Below are 17,970 nucleotides of genomic sequence, written 5' to 3'. Positions count from 1 at the left end.
CAGAAAGAGAGAGACAGAAAGCAAGAAATCACCCCCCAGGGGGATGGCCATGCCACAATCCCTTCTTCTCCATTCTCCTCTTGGGATCTTGGGCATGCATACACATGCACCTGGCGTGATTTTAAGCCACCGGGTCCGGGACTCGAACTGTGGTTGACTACATGGGAGTTCAGCGACATAGCAATTAGGCCAACTGCTGGTCCAATAAATTGAGTCTCTCACAACAGCTGTCAACTCAGGAGTCATGAAGAAGCCACATAGGCAGGCAGACACACTCCCCATACATGGGAACAAAGGAACTATTACTCTCAAAGCTCAGCAGCCTAGCGCTAGCTGAGGTGGCACATACTGCTAAGATGCTGTGCTTCATAGGCTGAGGCCACAAGTGAGGCCCAAGTTTGATATCCACTTCAACCTTACAGGCTAGTGTAGTACAGCCTGTGGTCACAGTCTCTGGGAGGGTGAAGCAAGAGGACTGCAACACATTGAGGGCCTGTCTCAAAAAAAGTGAGCTTAGTTTCTGACTATTGTCTTTGTCATGTCTGATCATATACTTAATATATATACATCAAATTAATCTCATTCAATATTTAGTATAAGGTTTTATGTAATGAATCCTCAAATGCATTACTGTCACAGACAATAGAAACACAAGCTATTTCTCACTCTGCCAATGTGTCTGTAATGGAGATACCATGGTTGGCCCTGGTAAAAACCTCTTTCATCAAAATGGTTACCATTTAAGAATACCAAAATGCTTACCAGGGAAGTAATTAGCTATTATCAGTCTGCAGAGTGCTGACAAAGGAAAGGACTTACATGACAATCTCCAAATACGCATGAGGCCAAAATGCCTGTTAGGTTCATTATTTCAGAAACTAAAAGCAAGCCTATTCTTTTCTGGTTACAAAAACACACAGAGACTTGTTTTCACTCTGCCTATGCCTACCAACAAGACAAGCCCATGCACAGCTCATGCTTCCTTGGGGTACCTCTCAGATACACTCTAGTAGGGCCAGGCCTACAGGGGCATCCTGTTGCCTTCTATGCTGAACTTGACAGCTCGGTGCACTTTGCTGAGTCGTTTCTGTTCTGCAAATCGTCTCTTATGCTTTTCCAATCGGCTTAGGCCCTTTTTAAGAATACCAGGCTAGAAAGAGTAATTTGATTGGAGAATAAACAGATTACTGAAAAAAACACTGAAGATCACTACACAATGTTTACAGTGACAAAAGAGGAAGTAGCTACCCTTAATATTTCACAATAAAATTGCTGAACAGTTGAAGAGAAAGGGATGGGTAGATCTGTGGAAGCAGGTAACTTCTGTTTCTCATGGCTTAAAAAAAATAAATCTGCTACCAGAACACTTTAGGCTTTAGATTCATTTGAAATAAAGGAACTAAGAAGAGGAAACTTCTCTACTTGACAATGTTGCTATAAGTCTAAAGAAAAGTTCATTAATAATGAACTTTAATCTTACATATTACTTTTCTTTTCTCTCATCGTTTGATTTGATTTGGAAAGACGAGAGACCAGAAAATCTCTCTTTGAATCAGATAAACCTCAAGAGCTACAAAGGTTATGAAATATGAAGCAAAAATAAAATGGCAGCTTCCATCTGTGATCCTCATGCTGTTTTGCTGCTTGCTTACCCTGGATGACTCCATTTCCACATTCCACTTGGGCCTGACAACATAGTCCTTGTTTGAGGGCATCGGAACCCGTGCGCGGGCACAGAATCCAGGATCTCCAGGTCGAAGAGCCCTGAGAAAGAGGAAGAGGAAGAGCACTCTGCTCATGTAGCCAGGCACAGTGGAGCCATAGGCAATCTCACACTCCTGTTTCTGGGTCTGTCTCAGAACATAAAGTGTTCCCAGTCTCCTGTGCCATCCCAAGGACTCCAACCCACCTTCCTGCCATCTCTTTCAGGTAGCATTGTCATCACATCTGCTAGTCTAATGTCACTTCCCTCCCAAAGGCTATCTCTTCTATATTCCATGTACCTTTTTCTCTTTTCCTCAGCTTTAGATATTATCATGTCCCTCTCCTTTCTAAGGCTGAGTCCTACTGTAGAACTCTGTATCCTAATTTCTCTGGTATGGTGGGGTCACTCACTTGTAAGGTGATCACCCTCAAATGACCCTCAAAAACTCTGACTATAATGTGGCTTATGGTACTGCATATGCAATTTATAGTAATTTTTGCCTGTTTCTTTTTGGTAAAAAACAAATAAACAAATAAAGCACATACACACCATATAAAACTTTTGGAGATAATTCTAAGATTCACATAAAGTTAAAAGAAATAGAGAGAGAGAGAACCACAGTGTTTCTGCCAATGGTAACAACTCGCAACACATAAAATAGAACCAAGACAGACACTGATACACTCTTTCCACTTTGTTTCTAGTGTCCCCTATAATTTTTAATAACTGTATGTTCTCCAGTCTTTCAGTCTCTACCATAGAATGCAGACAGTTGGTGTATGTTAAATAGAGACATGCAATGTTTCTCTTTCATCCCCTCCAGCACTTATCATTATAATGTGTGTCTGCTGGGGGTGGGAGATAAGGTTAAATCTTCTAAATTGTTTCCATTCCCTGTAAAGTTCACCCAATGTCTTAACATCAATGTCTTAACATCTTTTCTGTAAACAAATGCTACTTGCTCCTCTACTTTGTCTCCTATTCTCTTCTTGTAGTGTGGGTGGGACCTGACTGCCCCCACCACACAAATCCCTCTGTACCACCTGCCACTGACTGCTTCTGCTGCAGCCTCCTTTCCTCCAGCTATGCTCATAGGCTCCCCTGCCTTTACCAGTTACACCCAAAGTTGTTTAGTTCATTTCTTACTCTATATTCTCTTGACTCAACAATCTTTTCTATGGAGATAACCATCAAACCTATACCTCTATCCCAAATATCTCTTTAAATTCCAAGTTTGAGGTCCATGATATTTACAGAAGTATTTCATTTTAGGCATCTCGCATGTTCAAAACAGAACCGTACATGCCCTAAAATCTACTCTTCCACTTTAGTGAATGTTAATACCAGTCTCACTAAATAGGTTAAAATTTTGGTTGGGGTCTTAACTGTAACCAACTTCTCCCCCATTAAGTCACCAATGCCTGGCAACTCTGCCTCTGCATTGTCTTCCCATCCTTCTGCTCTCCTTATTGTCCCAGGTTAACTGTGTGTCCTGCCTGTGGTTCCTCTGCCTCCAACACATCCTTCAGGATGTCACCAACATTAGCATTCTGTCAAATCTGATGGATTCACAGACTGCATGGAATCAAGGAGAGAAAAAGAACATTCTTCATCTGACCCACATCAGTATTTCCAACCTGACCTTCCACCACCGCAGGTGCATATGACTGCCTACCCACTCCATTCACCTATAAAAACAGGCCCTACACTTCCCCATACCTTGGTTGGAGCTGTTTTTGTCTCTTATTCCTCAATGAACTACCTTCTTAAGGACATGAACTATTCTTACTTTTTATTCTCAGACTTAGTCTGCAAGGAGCAAGAAAATCTTCACTGAATGAACTATTTTCTCAACTGGCTTCATATCCTCAGAGCATAGTCCATAAATGTTAAACTGAAAACACTCATTACCAATGACCATACATAATTTCATTTTCTATTTTTATTAAACAGCAAATAGAAATTCTCTACATCATCTAAGAAGAAAAATTAAGACAAAGAACTTACTTCTCTTCTCCTGTCAGCACCTTTTCCAGGTCTCTCCGGGGTGTCTGACCACCAGTGCTAGGAAAGTGAACAGTAAGACACCAGGTACGTTAGAGGCTCGTGTTAGAACAAGGGAAAAAAGCAAACTATAACAGCAAACCTAGATCATATTGTGACGCAATATTCTAGGCATTAAGAGTATTTGTTACCGAACAACTTTATTCTCCCTAGCATAATACCAGTATCCTAACTGGACCCCTTTACACTGGGTCAAGGAAAATAACTCATCTTTAAAAAGTACTACTCATTTTAGTATTTATTTATGTAACAAGTTTCATTATAGGTGGGCCGTAACTACCATATTTACAACTAAAGACCCTGACCAACTAGATGTAATTATGACTAGTACATTAATACAGAACACTTTTTTCCTCCTCAAAATTTAGAAATGGCACTAAGAAAATTGTTTTCTGCAATTAGTTTAAGAACAAAGCAATCTCCACAATTGCAGAAAAGGCCGTGTTCTACCAAATTTGACCCAGAAAGGTGTTGGTGGGGGAAGAGGGCTTTAACTATATACTCTTACATACATAATTTTATAATATAATATAAATGTAAATAAATATTTTTTAATTTGCCAGAGGGCACATGTGCTCAACAGAGAAGGAAAGGAGGAGGGAGGAAAGGAGGGAGATGGAGGAAGCACCCTCAATGGGGAAGCGCCCTCAATGGGGTGTGGTCATGCCACAATCCCTTCTCTATTTCTCTATCCTGTTGGGATTTTAGGAACACAGGCACTAATGCTCAGGGTGTTTTTTGAGCCACTGGGTCTGGAACTTGAACTGTGAGGTCAGTTACGTGGGATCTGGTTCCCTTTACCACCAGGCCATGGCCTTACTATCACATTTAAATGAGAAATGCATTATGAATTTATACAGAAATATTAAACTGAGAAGACAAAACTCCCACCACCTCTCGTTTTTCCAAATGATCTTATTTACAAAAATCCCCAAATCACCATACAACAATCATATTTATTCCACTTACTCATACCTGTTCCCTCATACCTGTTCATTCTTCGTCGCTGAGGCATTTGTTCTAGATCTCTCTGCTCCCTTTCTTCTCTGGTCATTCCTTTGTAGTTTGAAGTAAGACCAAATATAGGCCGAGACCACTCATCTGTAACAATAAAAACATTATATTTTAGTGCATAAAATAGCTTTTCTTTTACCATTCTTAAAATCGTCACACCTCGTGTGATGCAATATTCTAGGCATTAAGAGTATTCGTTACCTAATAACTTTATTCTACATAGAATACCAGTATCTTAACTAGGAAATTTTGTGTGAAGATCAGTTAAAAACCAGTAACCATCAGAGATTTAAAGAAAGTAACACTTGATGCACTTTGATAGTCATCAGTTAGGAGGGAAAGTGAGAAATCGCTCCCTAGGGGGAGATGGCTATATCGCCTTCCCTTCTTTTCCACTCTCCTAGGATTTTAGGCATGCATGCACATGTGCTATTTTTCAAGTTGCCAGGTCCTGGGCTTGAACCGCATACTCATCCATGTGGGATCCAACACCTTAACTACGATGCCCTCTGCTGGCCCCCAAAATCTTGAAATCCTTTTACGTTCTTTCTTACCATAACCAAAAACAAGCTCCCCTATTACTCATCAAAATGGTCTAAACCTCTAACAATTATATTTTACTAGGCAGGGATATAAATCTGAAAAAGCTGGTAATGTGACCAAAAGGAAAATACTACATGCCTATGATCTAATCAGTAAAAGTACAGATGCCAAATCATCTGCCTTTCCTAAAACATCATGAAGCTTATTGCTGCATTTAGTACCTATAAAAACAAGAAAAGAGGCTCAGAGAACACTGGTACAGTCACACTAGGCAGAAAGCAGGAATTCATTCTCAGGGGGTCTGCGTCTTTGTTTTTTTTTTTTTGAGAGGTTTTTGTGCTATAGGGCGTGTGTGCTCGCCAGTCAGAGAGACAGAGAGACAGAAAGCGAGAAATCACCCCCCAGGGTGGATGGCCACACTGCAATCCCTTCTCCTCCATTCTCCTTTCAGGATTTTGGGCACACATGCACATGTGCCCAGCATGAGTTTTAAGCTACCAGGTTCAGGACACGAACCGCGGTCGACTACGTGGGAGTCCAGTGACATAGCCATTACACTAACTGCTGGTCCCGGAGGTCTGCGTCTTTTAAAACTGCCTCATTGACCCTAGTTCTGGATTCAGAATCACTGCTGTATTAAGTCATGTATACCAGTAGGAGTATTTTGCTTCTCAGTCAGGGAATGGGAGTGGATAGGGGTTGGGAGATGACCTCAAATCATTGCATAAAAGCACCAAAAGTTAAATAGGTAGTAAACTGTAAATTATTAAAACATTACCAAAGATGGTGAATACATCTTTGGTTCATAAAAGAACTTTATAATTCTCTAAAAGCTTTTAATAATCTTAAAAATAGAAAATTCATTGCTATATTCAAATGTAGAAGTAGTTACTTTTTCAACATAGCCTTGACGTTTTAGAAGCACAGAAGATATAATGAGGTTAATAAAAACAAATGTGGGGAGGTTAATAAAAACAAATGCAGTTAGCGTAATGGCTATGTCGCTGGACTCCCACATAGTCGACCGCGGTTTGCGTCCCGGACCCGGTGGCTTAGAACTCATGCCGGGCACGTGTGCATGCGTGCCCAAGATCCTGAGAGGAGAATGGAGGAGAAGGGATTGCGGCGTGACCATCCCCCCTGGGGGGTGATTTCTCGCTTTCTGTCTCTATGTCTCTCTCTGCCTGTCTGGCAAGCGCACGCGCCCTATAGTGAAAACCTCTCCAAAAAAAAAAAAAAATGTGCATTTCATTCCGAAAGCTGGAGGAATTTTCACCAACAGTATGACGTTTGATCACATGAACTAAAGTAGGACACCTCTGGATCTCTCTGGCATCATTAAATAAGAACACATAAAAGATTCTGGAGATCATTATGCAAGCAAGTTACAGAGGCAGTGGCTGACATTTCTTGAGTACTAAGTGCTAGACATTGTATTTTCTACAAATTCTCTTGTGTTATTTTTATACCAACCCAAACACCACAAATAATTATCTCAGTTTTACAGAAAAGGTGGCCAAGGCTTAAGTCACCAGACAAGGATATTCAGTAAGGCACATGGGAACCATAATCTGACCCAGGTATGCCAATTCCAGGGCCTGCAGTCTAAGTCCTATCCTTGCAGGCTCTTGATCCATGACTAGGAAAGGCTTTTACTTGCTATATTTAACATACTTCTTTACGCTAAAAAGCATTTTAGGACTAAGAATAAAAGGCTAGTATAAGAAGTTACTGAAGTTTTTTCTATTCCATTTTGAATCATTTTAAACCAATGTTGGGAAAAACAGTGTATATGTGTGTGTGTGTGTGTGTGTGTGTGTGTGTATAAATATAAATATATATATGTATGTCTCTCTGTATGCAGACACAAATACAATAAACAAAAAAACAAAATTTACATACTGATTAATTTCCCTGCCATGTCCTTGTTGGACCTTGATTCCTTGGGGTGTTTATAGAGATACATCACTGCTCGTCCAATGCCACTATGCTTCAGAGTCTCCTGGCTCACACTAGGTAGCTGGGGAACACCAAACACCACAAATAATTATCTCAGTTTTACAGAAAAGGTGGCCAAGGCTTAAGTCATGTCACCAGACAAGGATATTCAGTAAGGCACATGGGAACCATAATCTGACCCAGGTATGCCAATTCCAGGGCCTGCAGTCTAAGTCCTATCCTTGCAGGCTCTTGATCCATGACTAGGAAAGGCTTTTACTTGCTATATTTAACATACTTCTTTACGCTAAAAAGCATTTTAGGACTAAGAATAAAAGGCTAGTATAAGAAGTTACTGAAGTTTTTTCTATTCCATTTTGAATCATTTTAAACCAATGTTGGGAAAAACAGTGTATATGTGTGTGTGTGTGTGTGTGTGTGTGTGTGTATAAATATAAATATATATATGTATGTCTCTCTGTATGCAGACACAAATACAATAAACAAAAAAACAAAATTTACATACTGATTAATTTCCCTGCCATGTCCTTGTTGGACCTTGATTCCTTGGGGTGTTTATAGAGATACATCACTGCTCGTCCAATGCCACTATGCTTCAGAGTCTCCTGGCTCACACTAGGTAGCTGGGGAACATAAACATAGATATTAATCACTCAGATTCTGGGAATCTTGCTAATCTATTCTAGAGAGCCTTCAAGATCTGCTTCATTCACAATGAACAAATTCTAAAATTTCATCTTTAGATCTACGGATATTGAATGCTGAGACACTTTGTGTTCACATCAAAAGTTGAGAGTTCAGTATTACCACTGAATTGTGGTAAAACCTAATGATGTGAGAACTAAGCACACTCGAGAGATTAGCAGTTTAATATTGGAGTTAGCACAGACCTGAGATTAAACCCACCCACCATCACCTGCTAGTTGTATGATCTTGGATAAGTCATTTTAACTCCTGAGTCTTAATTTCTTTACCTATAAAATGGACATGATACACCCACTGTACATGTTTTGAACCAATACACCTAGCAAGCGCATGGCATATAGGAAATTCCTCGGGAATTCCTTCAGAAGTTAAGTAGCTTGCCCAAGACATCACAACCACATGAAGGTAGTCCAGCTCAAGATTCAAATGCAAGTTCATATGACTCTGAATTGCGTGTTCTTTCTACTGCAAGTGCCTCCCAGAACATGTCTACTACTGTGCAACTTTTCTCATATACACCATAGGTACTCCAAGATCTTTTCCTTTCAATACTATAGTTACACCAAGTTTATAAGGCCTCCCCCTTTTATGCTCATTAGGCATATTTCTTTGTTTCAACTCCCCTTCTGGCAGACTATAGCAGACACAATGTAAAAGTACACAGTAAAATATAGAGGTTATGGTAATAGAAATCATTACTAATTAACATAAACAGCAGTCAGATTATCTCCTTCTAACCTCTTGCAGAATCTTCAATAGCTCTTCCCGAATCTTTAGTGCTGGCAAACTCCTGTCTGGTAGAGGTGAGAGCCATTCTTTGATGGCAGACATCACACCACTGTCAATAAATGTTTCTTTAAGGTCCTGCCTGTAATAATAATAATTTTTTTAAAAAGTCAAGTCTATGTTTCTTGGTTCTCCTGTACTTACTCTGACTTTCTTTTATATTTTTAATGATATATCCAAAAATTCCTTCTAAAGACTAACATTTATTCAATATTTACTAAACATCTATTCTGATTCAAAAGGAGTAGGGAATATCCTATTTTCCAGAAATGTACAGACTTTACGTGAAAAGATGATTTGCTCAAAACAAAACAAAATTACACCAGATAGTGGTGTAATTAAATGATACAAGTAATAGGAACAAGGAGCTCCAATGATAGTCAAGTACCACATAATGATGTTTTTATTTTTTTTTTAAGAATTATTTTATTGGGACCAGCAGTTAGCGTAATGGCTATGTCGCCGGACTCCCACGTAGTCGACCGCGGTTCAAGTCCTGGGCCCGGTGGCTTAAACTCATGCCGGTGCATATGTGTGTGTGCCCAAGATCCCGAGAGGAGAATGGAGGAAAAAGGATTGCAGTGTGACCATCCCCCCTGGGGGGTGATTTCTTGCTTTCTGTCTCTCTCTGTCTGGCAAGCGCACACACCCTATAGCAAAAACCTCTCCAAAAAAATAAATAAATAAAAATAAAGAATTATTTTATTTAACTTTATTTATTTATTTTTAATATGACCAGAGAGGGAGGGAAAGTGAGAAGGGAAGCCGCCAGGTCTGGGACTTGTACAGTGGTTGGCCAGGTGGGAGTCCCAATGCCCTTAACCACTACGCCATCTGCTGGCCCCCATAATGATGTTTTTGTCATCAGTAAAATGCATAAACGATGGCGGGCCTGTGAGATTTTAACAGGCTATGTATCACCTCGCCTAGGTAATGTAGTAGGCTGTACCATCTAGGTTTGTATAAATACACTCTAAGATGTGCACACAATGAAAAAAGTTACCTAATGATGCATTTCTTAGGACATATTCCTGTTGTGAAGTGACAGTCTATATTATAGCTAAAAAAAAAAATCTTTAATCTGTCAGAATAGTGATTTTCAAACAGTTTAAGGTAATGGAAAACCGGAAAGTGTTTTATTCTTTGCATGCTACTCTCCTGACAGAAATAAACTCAATAAGATACTGCTAGTTAGAGGACCAGCAGGTGGCATGGTGGTTTAGGCACTGGACACTCTTACATGGCTGACTCACCATGGTTTGAGTCCTGGACCTGGTGGCTTACTTTCTCACTTTCTCTCTCTCTGGTCAAATTAAAATAAATGAATGAATAAATAAAAATAAATAATTCTTTTAAAAAAGATACTGATATTTAAGTTTCATTTTGTGCAGAACCAATTCATTAAGAGAAACTATGATCATATTATGTATGTAAAAAACCTGGTACAGACAGTTTTGCCTGTTAAAAGTAGCAGTTTTCTTTTTTAAAAACATTTAATTTTATTTATTCTTTTTTTTCTTTTTTTTTAATTTGACCAGAGTAATAGAGAGAGAGAGAGAGAGAGAAAGTCAGAAAGCAAGTCACCAGGTCTGGGACTTAAACCATGGTTGGCCATGTGGGAATGTCCAGCATCTTAACCACCACACCACCTGCTGATCCCAGAAGTAGCAATTTTCTAGCTGAATTGTCATAGGCCATGCTGTGGCTAACTGATGTATTCATGTGTATTTTTAGCCATCAAAAACGGGCTATGGGTTAACTCAAAAAGAAAGCAAAGCTGCTCATGAATGTAAACCAGCCACAGGACCACCAGAAAGCAATATGGTTACATCGCTGGACTCCCACAAAGTTGACCAAGGTTAAAGTCCTGGAGCTGGCGGTTTGAAACTCACACCGGGCACACATGCGTGCATACCCAAAATCCTGAAAGGAGAATGGAGGAGAAGGGTTTGTGGTATGGACATTCTCCCCACCAGAAGGAATGGCTTCTCACTTTCTGTCTTTCTGTCTCTCTAGTGAGTATATACTGTACAGCAAAAATCTCTCTCAAAAAAAAGGAAAAAAAAAAAAAAGAATGTAAACCAACCAAAGAATCTGGTTAATAGAGATCTATGAAGAAAGGTCATCATTTCAGAAGGATCAATAACAGCAGGATCAATCACTGTGATGTAATGGGGCCATGTAACCCTTTATATAATTGTGTTACAAGTACAGCCTCTCAGAATTTGCTATTTTTAATCACACTGGAAAAACAGATGCAATTTTAGCAGACCCAAATCTGTCTATAAAAAAAGAAACCAATAATTTCTCAGTTTTTCTTTTGTTAATACTGGTTTTCTATTTGTTCTATTTGTAATAAGTTTCAAGGTTTAGAAAAAATTCATAAAGAAATAAAATTTAAATTTAATTCATTATTTTTTTCTGTGAGCTATCATTACTTAATATCCCTAGGATACAAGTACATTGTTTTAAACATCATTTATTACACTAAAAGGAAAATCTTTTTCAAGAAAACAAAATACTTACTTCTTAAGGTGCATAACCACAGTAGGTAATAAAGTTAATTTCTTTAGTGCTGGCTTTTTTTGATTGTTCAGTTGTCGGTCTTCCTATCAAGAGAAAAAGATTAAAATCACACACACACAAGAGTGTGAACTGTTTATAGTGAACTATAACCATAAATAAAGCAGCAGTTTCACAAAGAAATAATTTTTCCCTGTAGAAAGGGATAACTAAAACTGCTATGGTTTAGAAATAATTGTTTGTTCCCCCAGGACTCATATGTGTGGTCCCTAATGTTATGGCATTCGGTGGGGTGAGACCTTTCAAAAGACCCACCTTCTATGTGGACGGGCACCATCCAATGGAGTGGGATTGTGGGAGGGAAAAAAAGAAGAGTGGAAAAGTCTGTCTCCACCCCAACCCCTAGCAGGATAATGAAAATAATAGGTATTTTACACAGTACCAAATTCTGTACCTGTGTCAATCAAATCCATAATACTTAGAAGAGTCACCTTTAACAATTGAACTGAGAACTATTTTAATTTAAAATACAGGCATAAATGTCAAGTTTTCAGAATTTATTAAAGGTGCAAATAAGACCTGGGAAATTCTAGCGTATTATAAAAAATGATTTTTCCAGGTATGAGGCATGAATAATATAGGAATACATTGTTAAAGAGCTTCAATATCTGGACAATTATTTTTTCAATTATAAAAAATTTCAAATTCTACAAAAACAGAATATCCCTGGTCATGTACCCTTTAACATTTAAAGACTCACAACCAGTACTGTTTTATCTAGATCTCTAGCTATTTTTCCATCTATTCATGAACTTTTTTGAACAAGTCAGTGATCTGAATCCATGAATACTTCACCAAGTGTCTCTAAATGATAAGACTTTGCTTGCTTGCTTGTTTATTTATTTATTTATGTATTTAATTTATTTATTTTTAGTTTTGCTATAGGGCATGGGCAAGTGTTCCCCGAGATAAGGACAAAAAGTGAAAAATCCCCCAGGCAGCATGGCCATGCCATAATCCCTTCTCCTCCCTTCTCTTAGGATTTTGGGCATGCCTATACTTGTGCTTGGTATTTTTTTTCAAGTCACTGAGTCCAGGACTCAAACTATGTAGCTGGCCATGAGAGATCCAGCTGCCTTAACCTCCATGCCACCTGTTGGCCTAAGAACTTGTTTTTAAAACATAAATCTGGGATCAGCTGATGATACGATTGTATCACTGGACTCCCACATAGCTGACCACGGTTCTAGTCTTGGACCAAACGGCTTTAAAACTCACACCAGGTGGGACCAGCAGTTGGCGTAATGGCTATGTCCCTGGACTCCCATGTAGTCAACTGCGGTTTGAGTCCCAGACCTGGTGGTTTAAACTCATACCAGGCACATATGCATGCATACCCAAGATCTTGAAAGAATGGAGAAGGAACTGCAGCATAGCCATCCCCTCTGGGGGCTGATTTCTCACGTTCTGTCGCTCTGTCTCTCTCTTTCTGGTGAGTGCACATGCCCTATAGCAAAAACCTCTCAAAACAGAAACAAACAAACAAACAGAAACAATCCTCATACCATGTGTGTGTGCATGAAGAGATTGTGGCATGGGTGATTTCTCACTTTCTGTCTCTTTGTCTTTCCAGCAAGCACATGTGACCTATAACAAAAATCTCTCTAAAAAAAACCCCAAAAAACCTGTAATTCTAAGCCAATTTTTATAATTTGAGCAGATTTTAACAATGCAATGAACTAGATATAGTCTATTAATCAGAGGCAAGAGAATGACACTTGTGTTCACAACATTGCTTCTTAAAAATGTACTTTATTTCCTATAAGGCATGTGTGCTCATGAGAAAGAGAGAGAAGAGAGAAAGCCACCAGATCTGGGACTCAAACCCTGGTTGGCTATGTGGAAATCAAGCACCTCAACTACCACACCACCTGCCGGCCTCATTTTTTATCTTATTTTTAAAACAGTTTGCTATAGGATCCATGCAATTGTTGGAGAAAGATAGGGGGGGGGGGGGGGGGGAAATACAAACAGTAAGTGAGAAATCATCCCTATGGGAATGGTCATGCCATAATCCCTGCTCCTCTGGGGATTTTGAATACACATGCACATGCGTCCAGTGTTTTCCAAGGCACCAGGGTCTAGGATTTGAACAGTGCAGTCAGCCATGGGGGATATGACCACCATGCTACCTGGTTGGCTCCATAACACTTTTTATACATGAAGAAACATCAAACTGCAGCAAACCAGCCAAATCAGAGAACAAAGCCATTCATTTCTCATAAAACTATCAAAGCCATTCACCTAATTAGGTTCATCTTACTTAATACTTAAGCCTTCTTGCTTTTCTCTAAACACGTGACTTAAAAATTTCAGATTATTTTTATGCTTAAAAGTTAGAACAGTAAATTCTTTACAATAAAAAGCAAAGTGTTGTACATGTAGTATAAGTACAGGCTAAGTCCTTAATAACAATAACAACAATAATATTAATAATAAAAAGTTGCCCAACCAATTAATTCACTGGGGGAAGATGGTAACCCCGGAAGTACCACATCTTACCTCAGCAGCTTCATTCATCTTGACTATCATGGCGCTCACAACATCATCAGCGTCACTGATGAAGGTTCCCCCATCCCGGTTCCGCCTGCGCTTGCCACTCATGCTCTTTTTCCGCTGCAACATCATCTCAAAATCTGATAGAAAGTCCATACTAAGAAGTAAGAGAAAAACAAGAAAAATTAAAATGAAATACACACGTTTACTACAGTTAAGAATACCAAATTCCAGGCCAGCCAGTGGCATGGTGGTTAAGGCAGCTGGATCCCACATGGCCCACTGGGTGGTTCAAGTCTGGACCTGGTGGCTTGGGGGGGGACGACACATCAAATTTCTTAACTCTAACTCAATAAAGTGCTCTTTCCTTTTAAAAGTGGAAGTACTGCTAGCCTGAGGCTTTATGTTCAAGTCCTGTACTCTTCCAATTGCTCTAACTTGGCCACTAGTAACTCTAAACTTTCAAAACACTGCACTCTGTGTTCACTTGCATATATCAGTTTAAGAAGGAACATTTCAAAATAAATTGCTACCTTTTTTTTTTTTGAGAGGTTTTTGCTACAAGGCGTGCACGCTTGCTGGACAGACAAAGAGAGAGAGATAGAAAGTGAGAAATCACCCCCCAGGGGGATGGCCATGCCGCAATCCCTTCTCCATTCTCCTCTCGGGATCTTGGGCATGCATGCACACGTGCCCAGCGTGAATTTAAGCCACCAGGTCCAGGACTCGAACCGCGGTCAACTACATGGGAGTCCAGTGACATAGCCATCACACTAACTGCTGGTCCCGAATAAATTGTTGCTTTTCAGAAGCATAGTTCTCAAAACATAATGTGAATAAGATAAAGATGGAAATCTATGCGCCAGCCTCACAACCTACAAATTATAAAGGAAATGGATCCCCCATGGCTGACAACAGTTTGAATCAGAGCCCCAGACTTGAAAACATGACACATAAGCAGCATGACCCAAATCCTGATGGAAAGAATGGAAGAAAAGGGGTTGGTGGGGGCAGCTTTCTCCCTTTCTGTCTCTGGTGAGCACATATTCCCTCTGGCAATTAACAAAATAAATGGATGGGGGCCAGCAGGTGACGTGGTGGTTAAGGGCGCTGGACTCCCATATGGCTGACTATAGTTCGAGTCCAAGACCCAGTGGCTTGCTTTCTCACTTTCCCTCTTTCCTTCTCCCTTTCTCACTCTGTCTTTCTCTGGTCAAATAAAAAAATAAATGAACTTTAAAAATAAAGTTAAATAAAATAATTAAAAATAAATAAAAAATAGGGACCAGCAGTTGGCGTAATGGCTATGTCTCTGGACTCCCATGTAGTCGACCGCGGTTCGAGTCCTAGACTCAGTGGCTTAAACTCACGCCGGGTGTGTGTGTGTGTGTGCCCAAGATCCTGAGAGGAGAATGGAGGAGAAGGGATTGCGGCATGGCCACCCCCCATCAAAGGTGATTTTTCACTTTCTGTTTCTGTCTGTCTGTCTGTCTTTCTGGGGAGGGCAAGTGCCCTACAGTAAAAACCTCTCCAAAAAAAAAAAGAAAGAAAAAGGGTGAAAAACTATAGGTTTGCTAAGAGCCTCAAATCTTTCACTGGAAAAGAGGAATAATACACTGTCACAATCATAAATAAAATTTCAAGAGAACTGCCAGGGGCCAGCATTTGGGAGTAATGGTTACGTCATTGAACTCCCACAGAGCTGACCCTGGTTTGAGTCTCTGACCCAGTGGCTTGAAACTTATGGCAGGTGCATGTGCATTTGTGCTCAAGCTCTCGGAATAGAGGAAAAGGAATTGCAGCATGGCCATCCCCCTAAGGGGATGATTTCTCACTTTCGGTCTCTCTCCAGCTAGCTCATGTACCTTATAATAAAAATCTCTTTAAAAAAAAAAAAGTACTGCCAAATTTGTTATTTTTTGCATGCCAGTAAGAATTAAAAAGAAAACAATTTTTTAAAAGTATTATCTTTATCATTGTAAACAGTAACTGGTCATTCTATGCTCATAAGGCATGTTTCAAGATACCAGATTTCTCTCAACAAAAGGGAACCACAATCAAGTAATATTTTGTAGTTAAGACTTCAGAGTTGTTGATTATCCCAAAATTAGCTTTTCACTCAAAAAATGTATTCTTAAATTACATTATTTTCAGAAGACTTCACTTGGTGAGTCTGGTACTATATAAATATAACTCTGCTCTGAGCACAGGGCAAATAAAAGAAAAATAAGTAATTCACCAATAACACTGTATATAGAGAAGTAGAAGGGAGAAAAATGGGAACAGATTCTCTCCTACGTTTAACTATGAACCAAAATGAAAACACAAACAAACAAAAATGTAACAGTCTCTCTACCTTATTTTAGTTTTCTAACAAATTCCTTAAAAAACAACAACCAGGCCAGCCTCATATCCTAGTGGTTAAAGGATCTAAATCACATGTGGCTGACTGTGGTTCAAGGCCCTCACCCGGCATCTTGAGAAACATGCCAGGTATGTTTGAACCTAAAATCCTTACAGGACGAGGCCAGCAAATGGCGTGGTGGTTAAGGTGTTGGACTTGCACATGGCCAACCATGGTTTGAGTCCTAGACATGACATTTTCTTTTTCACTTTGCCTTTCTCTCTCACTGGTCAAATTAAAAGATAATAACAAGATCAAATTAAAAAGCAAGCAAACAAACAAAAACCTTACAGGATGGAGTAAATGAGAGTGCTTGCTGCCTACTAGTGGAGAAGAGGATTTGTCCTGCTCCCTCTTTAGGAAGTACATGTGCCCTCTGGTGATTTGCAAAAAAAGAAACTCCAAAAAAACCCAGAAATGACACCAAAAAAAAAAACTTACTGTTTTCCTCTCTTTATGTTATCATCAGAATCTGAATCTCCAGCTTCTTTTACCTGTGTTTCACCTTTTTCTTCTTCTAAATCCTCTTGGTTAAAACCCTAAAGACAAACAAAAATGAAATAGATATCAAAAGGTATGCAGCAGGACCTCCCTGCTTAGCTGCTTGCATTTATTAGTTTTCCTGCATTTTCTTCCAGAAGTAGTCTGTATTTGCAGAAGCACTTCTACACACAGATACAAGGAGACATCAAAAAGTACATAGAACAGGCCAGCAGGGGGTGGCTAAGTCACCAGATTCTCACCTGGCTGACTGAGGTTATAGCCTTGGATCTGGAAGCATGAAAAATGATGCCAGACACATGTGCATAGGTGTTTATAATCCAAGAGGAAAATGGAGAAGGGGTCGCAGCGTGGCACGTGATTTCTCACTTTCCCTCTCTCCGTCTCTCTCCAGCCAGTGCACCTGCCCTAAGGTTAAAAAACTTAAAAAAAAAAAAAAAAGTATATGGAAAAATAAAATTAAAAGTACCACTTTAGGGCCAGCAGGTATGTGGAGGCTGAGGCAGCTTGATGACATATAACTGATTTCATGGTTTGAGTCCCAGATCAAGAGGCTTCAAAATACTTTGGGCATGTGTGTATGCTCAAAATCCTGCAAGGAAGATGGAGAAGGGATTGTGGCATGGCCACCCATGGTGATGAAAGTGATTTCTCACTCTCCATCTTTTTCTCTCTCTGGTGGGCACATGTACCCTACAGCGAAACTTGAGTCTCAGTTTATTTTGATGCAAAAAAACTGAAATCCACATGATTTCCCCATGATATACATTTTCCCCTTTCATTATATAAATGGCACCATATATGATTTATAATGGATATGGGATAGTGCTCTGTGCTTCCTTTTTACTTTTTTTTTTTTAGGTTTTTTGCCATAGGGCATGTGGGCTTGTCAGACAGATAGTGAGAAATCACTCCCCAGAGAGGATGGCCATGCCATGATTCTTCTCCATTCTTCTCTTAGGATTTTGGGCACAGGCCCCCGGTGTGATTTTCAAGCCACTGGGCAGAGACTTGAATCATGATCTACCACATGGGAGTCTAGAGACTTTGCCACACCAAGACCTGTTGGGCCCCACTGATCTGCACTTTCTAAATTTAACAGAATTTAGAGAGCAATTCATACTATTATAAAAGTATCCTTCTCCTTTAACCATATGGTTGTAACCATAATTTGTTTGCAAATTTTGCAATATTTGCAATACTGACATTT

General features: G+C 39.6%; 1 protein-coding gene across 1 annotated transcript in view; it reads right to left on the bottom strand.

The window, feature by feature from the left end:
* The window catches only part of IWS1 (interacts with SUPT6H, CTD assembly factor 1), a 46,488-nt gene that overhangs the window by 8,565 nt on the left and 19,953 nt on the right, over positions 1-17,970 (bottom strand). Inside the window, exons 6-13 of the mRNA XM_027773881.1 lie at positions 16,701-16,798; positions 13,862-14,012; positions 11,303-11,385; positions 8,729-8,858; positions 7,791-7,908; positions 4,759-4,870; positions 3,713-3,769; positions 1,653-1,764 (exon numbers count right to left, since the gene is read on the bottom strand). Coding sequence (XP_027629682.1) covers positions 1,653-1,764; positions 3,713-3,769; positions 4,759-4,870; positions 7,791-7,908; positions 8,729-8,858; positions 11,303-11,385; positions 13,862-14,012; positions 16,701-16,798 — 861 coding nt within the window. The remainder of the gene's footprint in view (positions 1-1,652; positions 1,765-3,712; positions 3,770-4,758; positions 4,871-7,790; positions 7,909-8,728; positions 8,859-11,302; positions 11,386-13,861; positions 14,013-16,700; positions 16,799-17,970) is intronic.

Source organism: Tupaia chinensis, unplaced genomic scaffold (genome assembly GCF_000334495.1).
Source record: "Tupaia chinensis unplaced genomic scaffold, TupChi_1.0 Scaffold000386_1, whole genome shotgun sequence".
NCBI classification, from domain to species: Eukaryota; Metazoa; Chordata; class Mammalia; order Scandentia; family Tupaiidae; genus Tupaia; species Tupaia belangeri.
The sequence above is the reverse complement of the archived record's forward strand: the minus strand, read 5'-3'. Positions and strand labels throughout refer to the sequence as shown.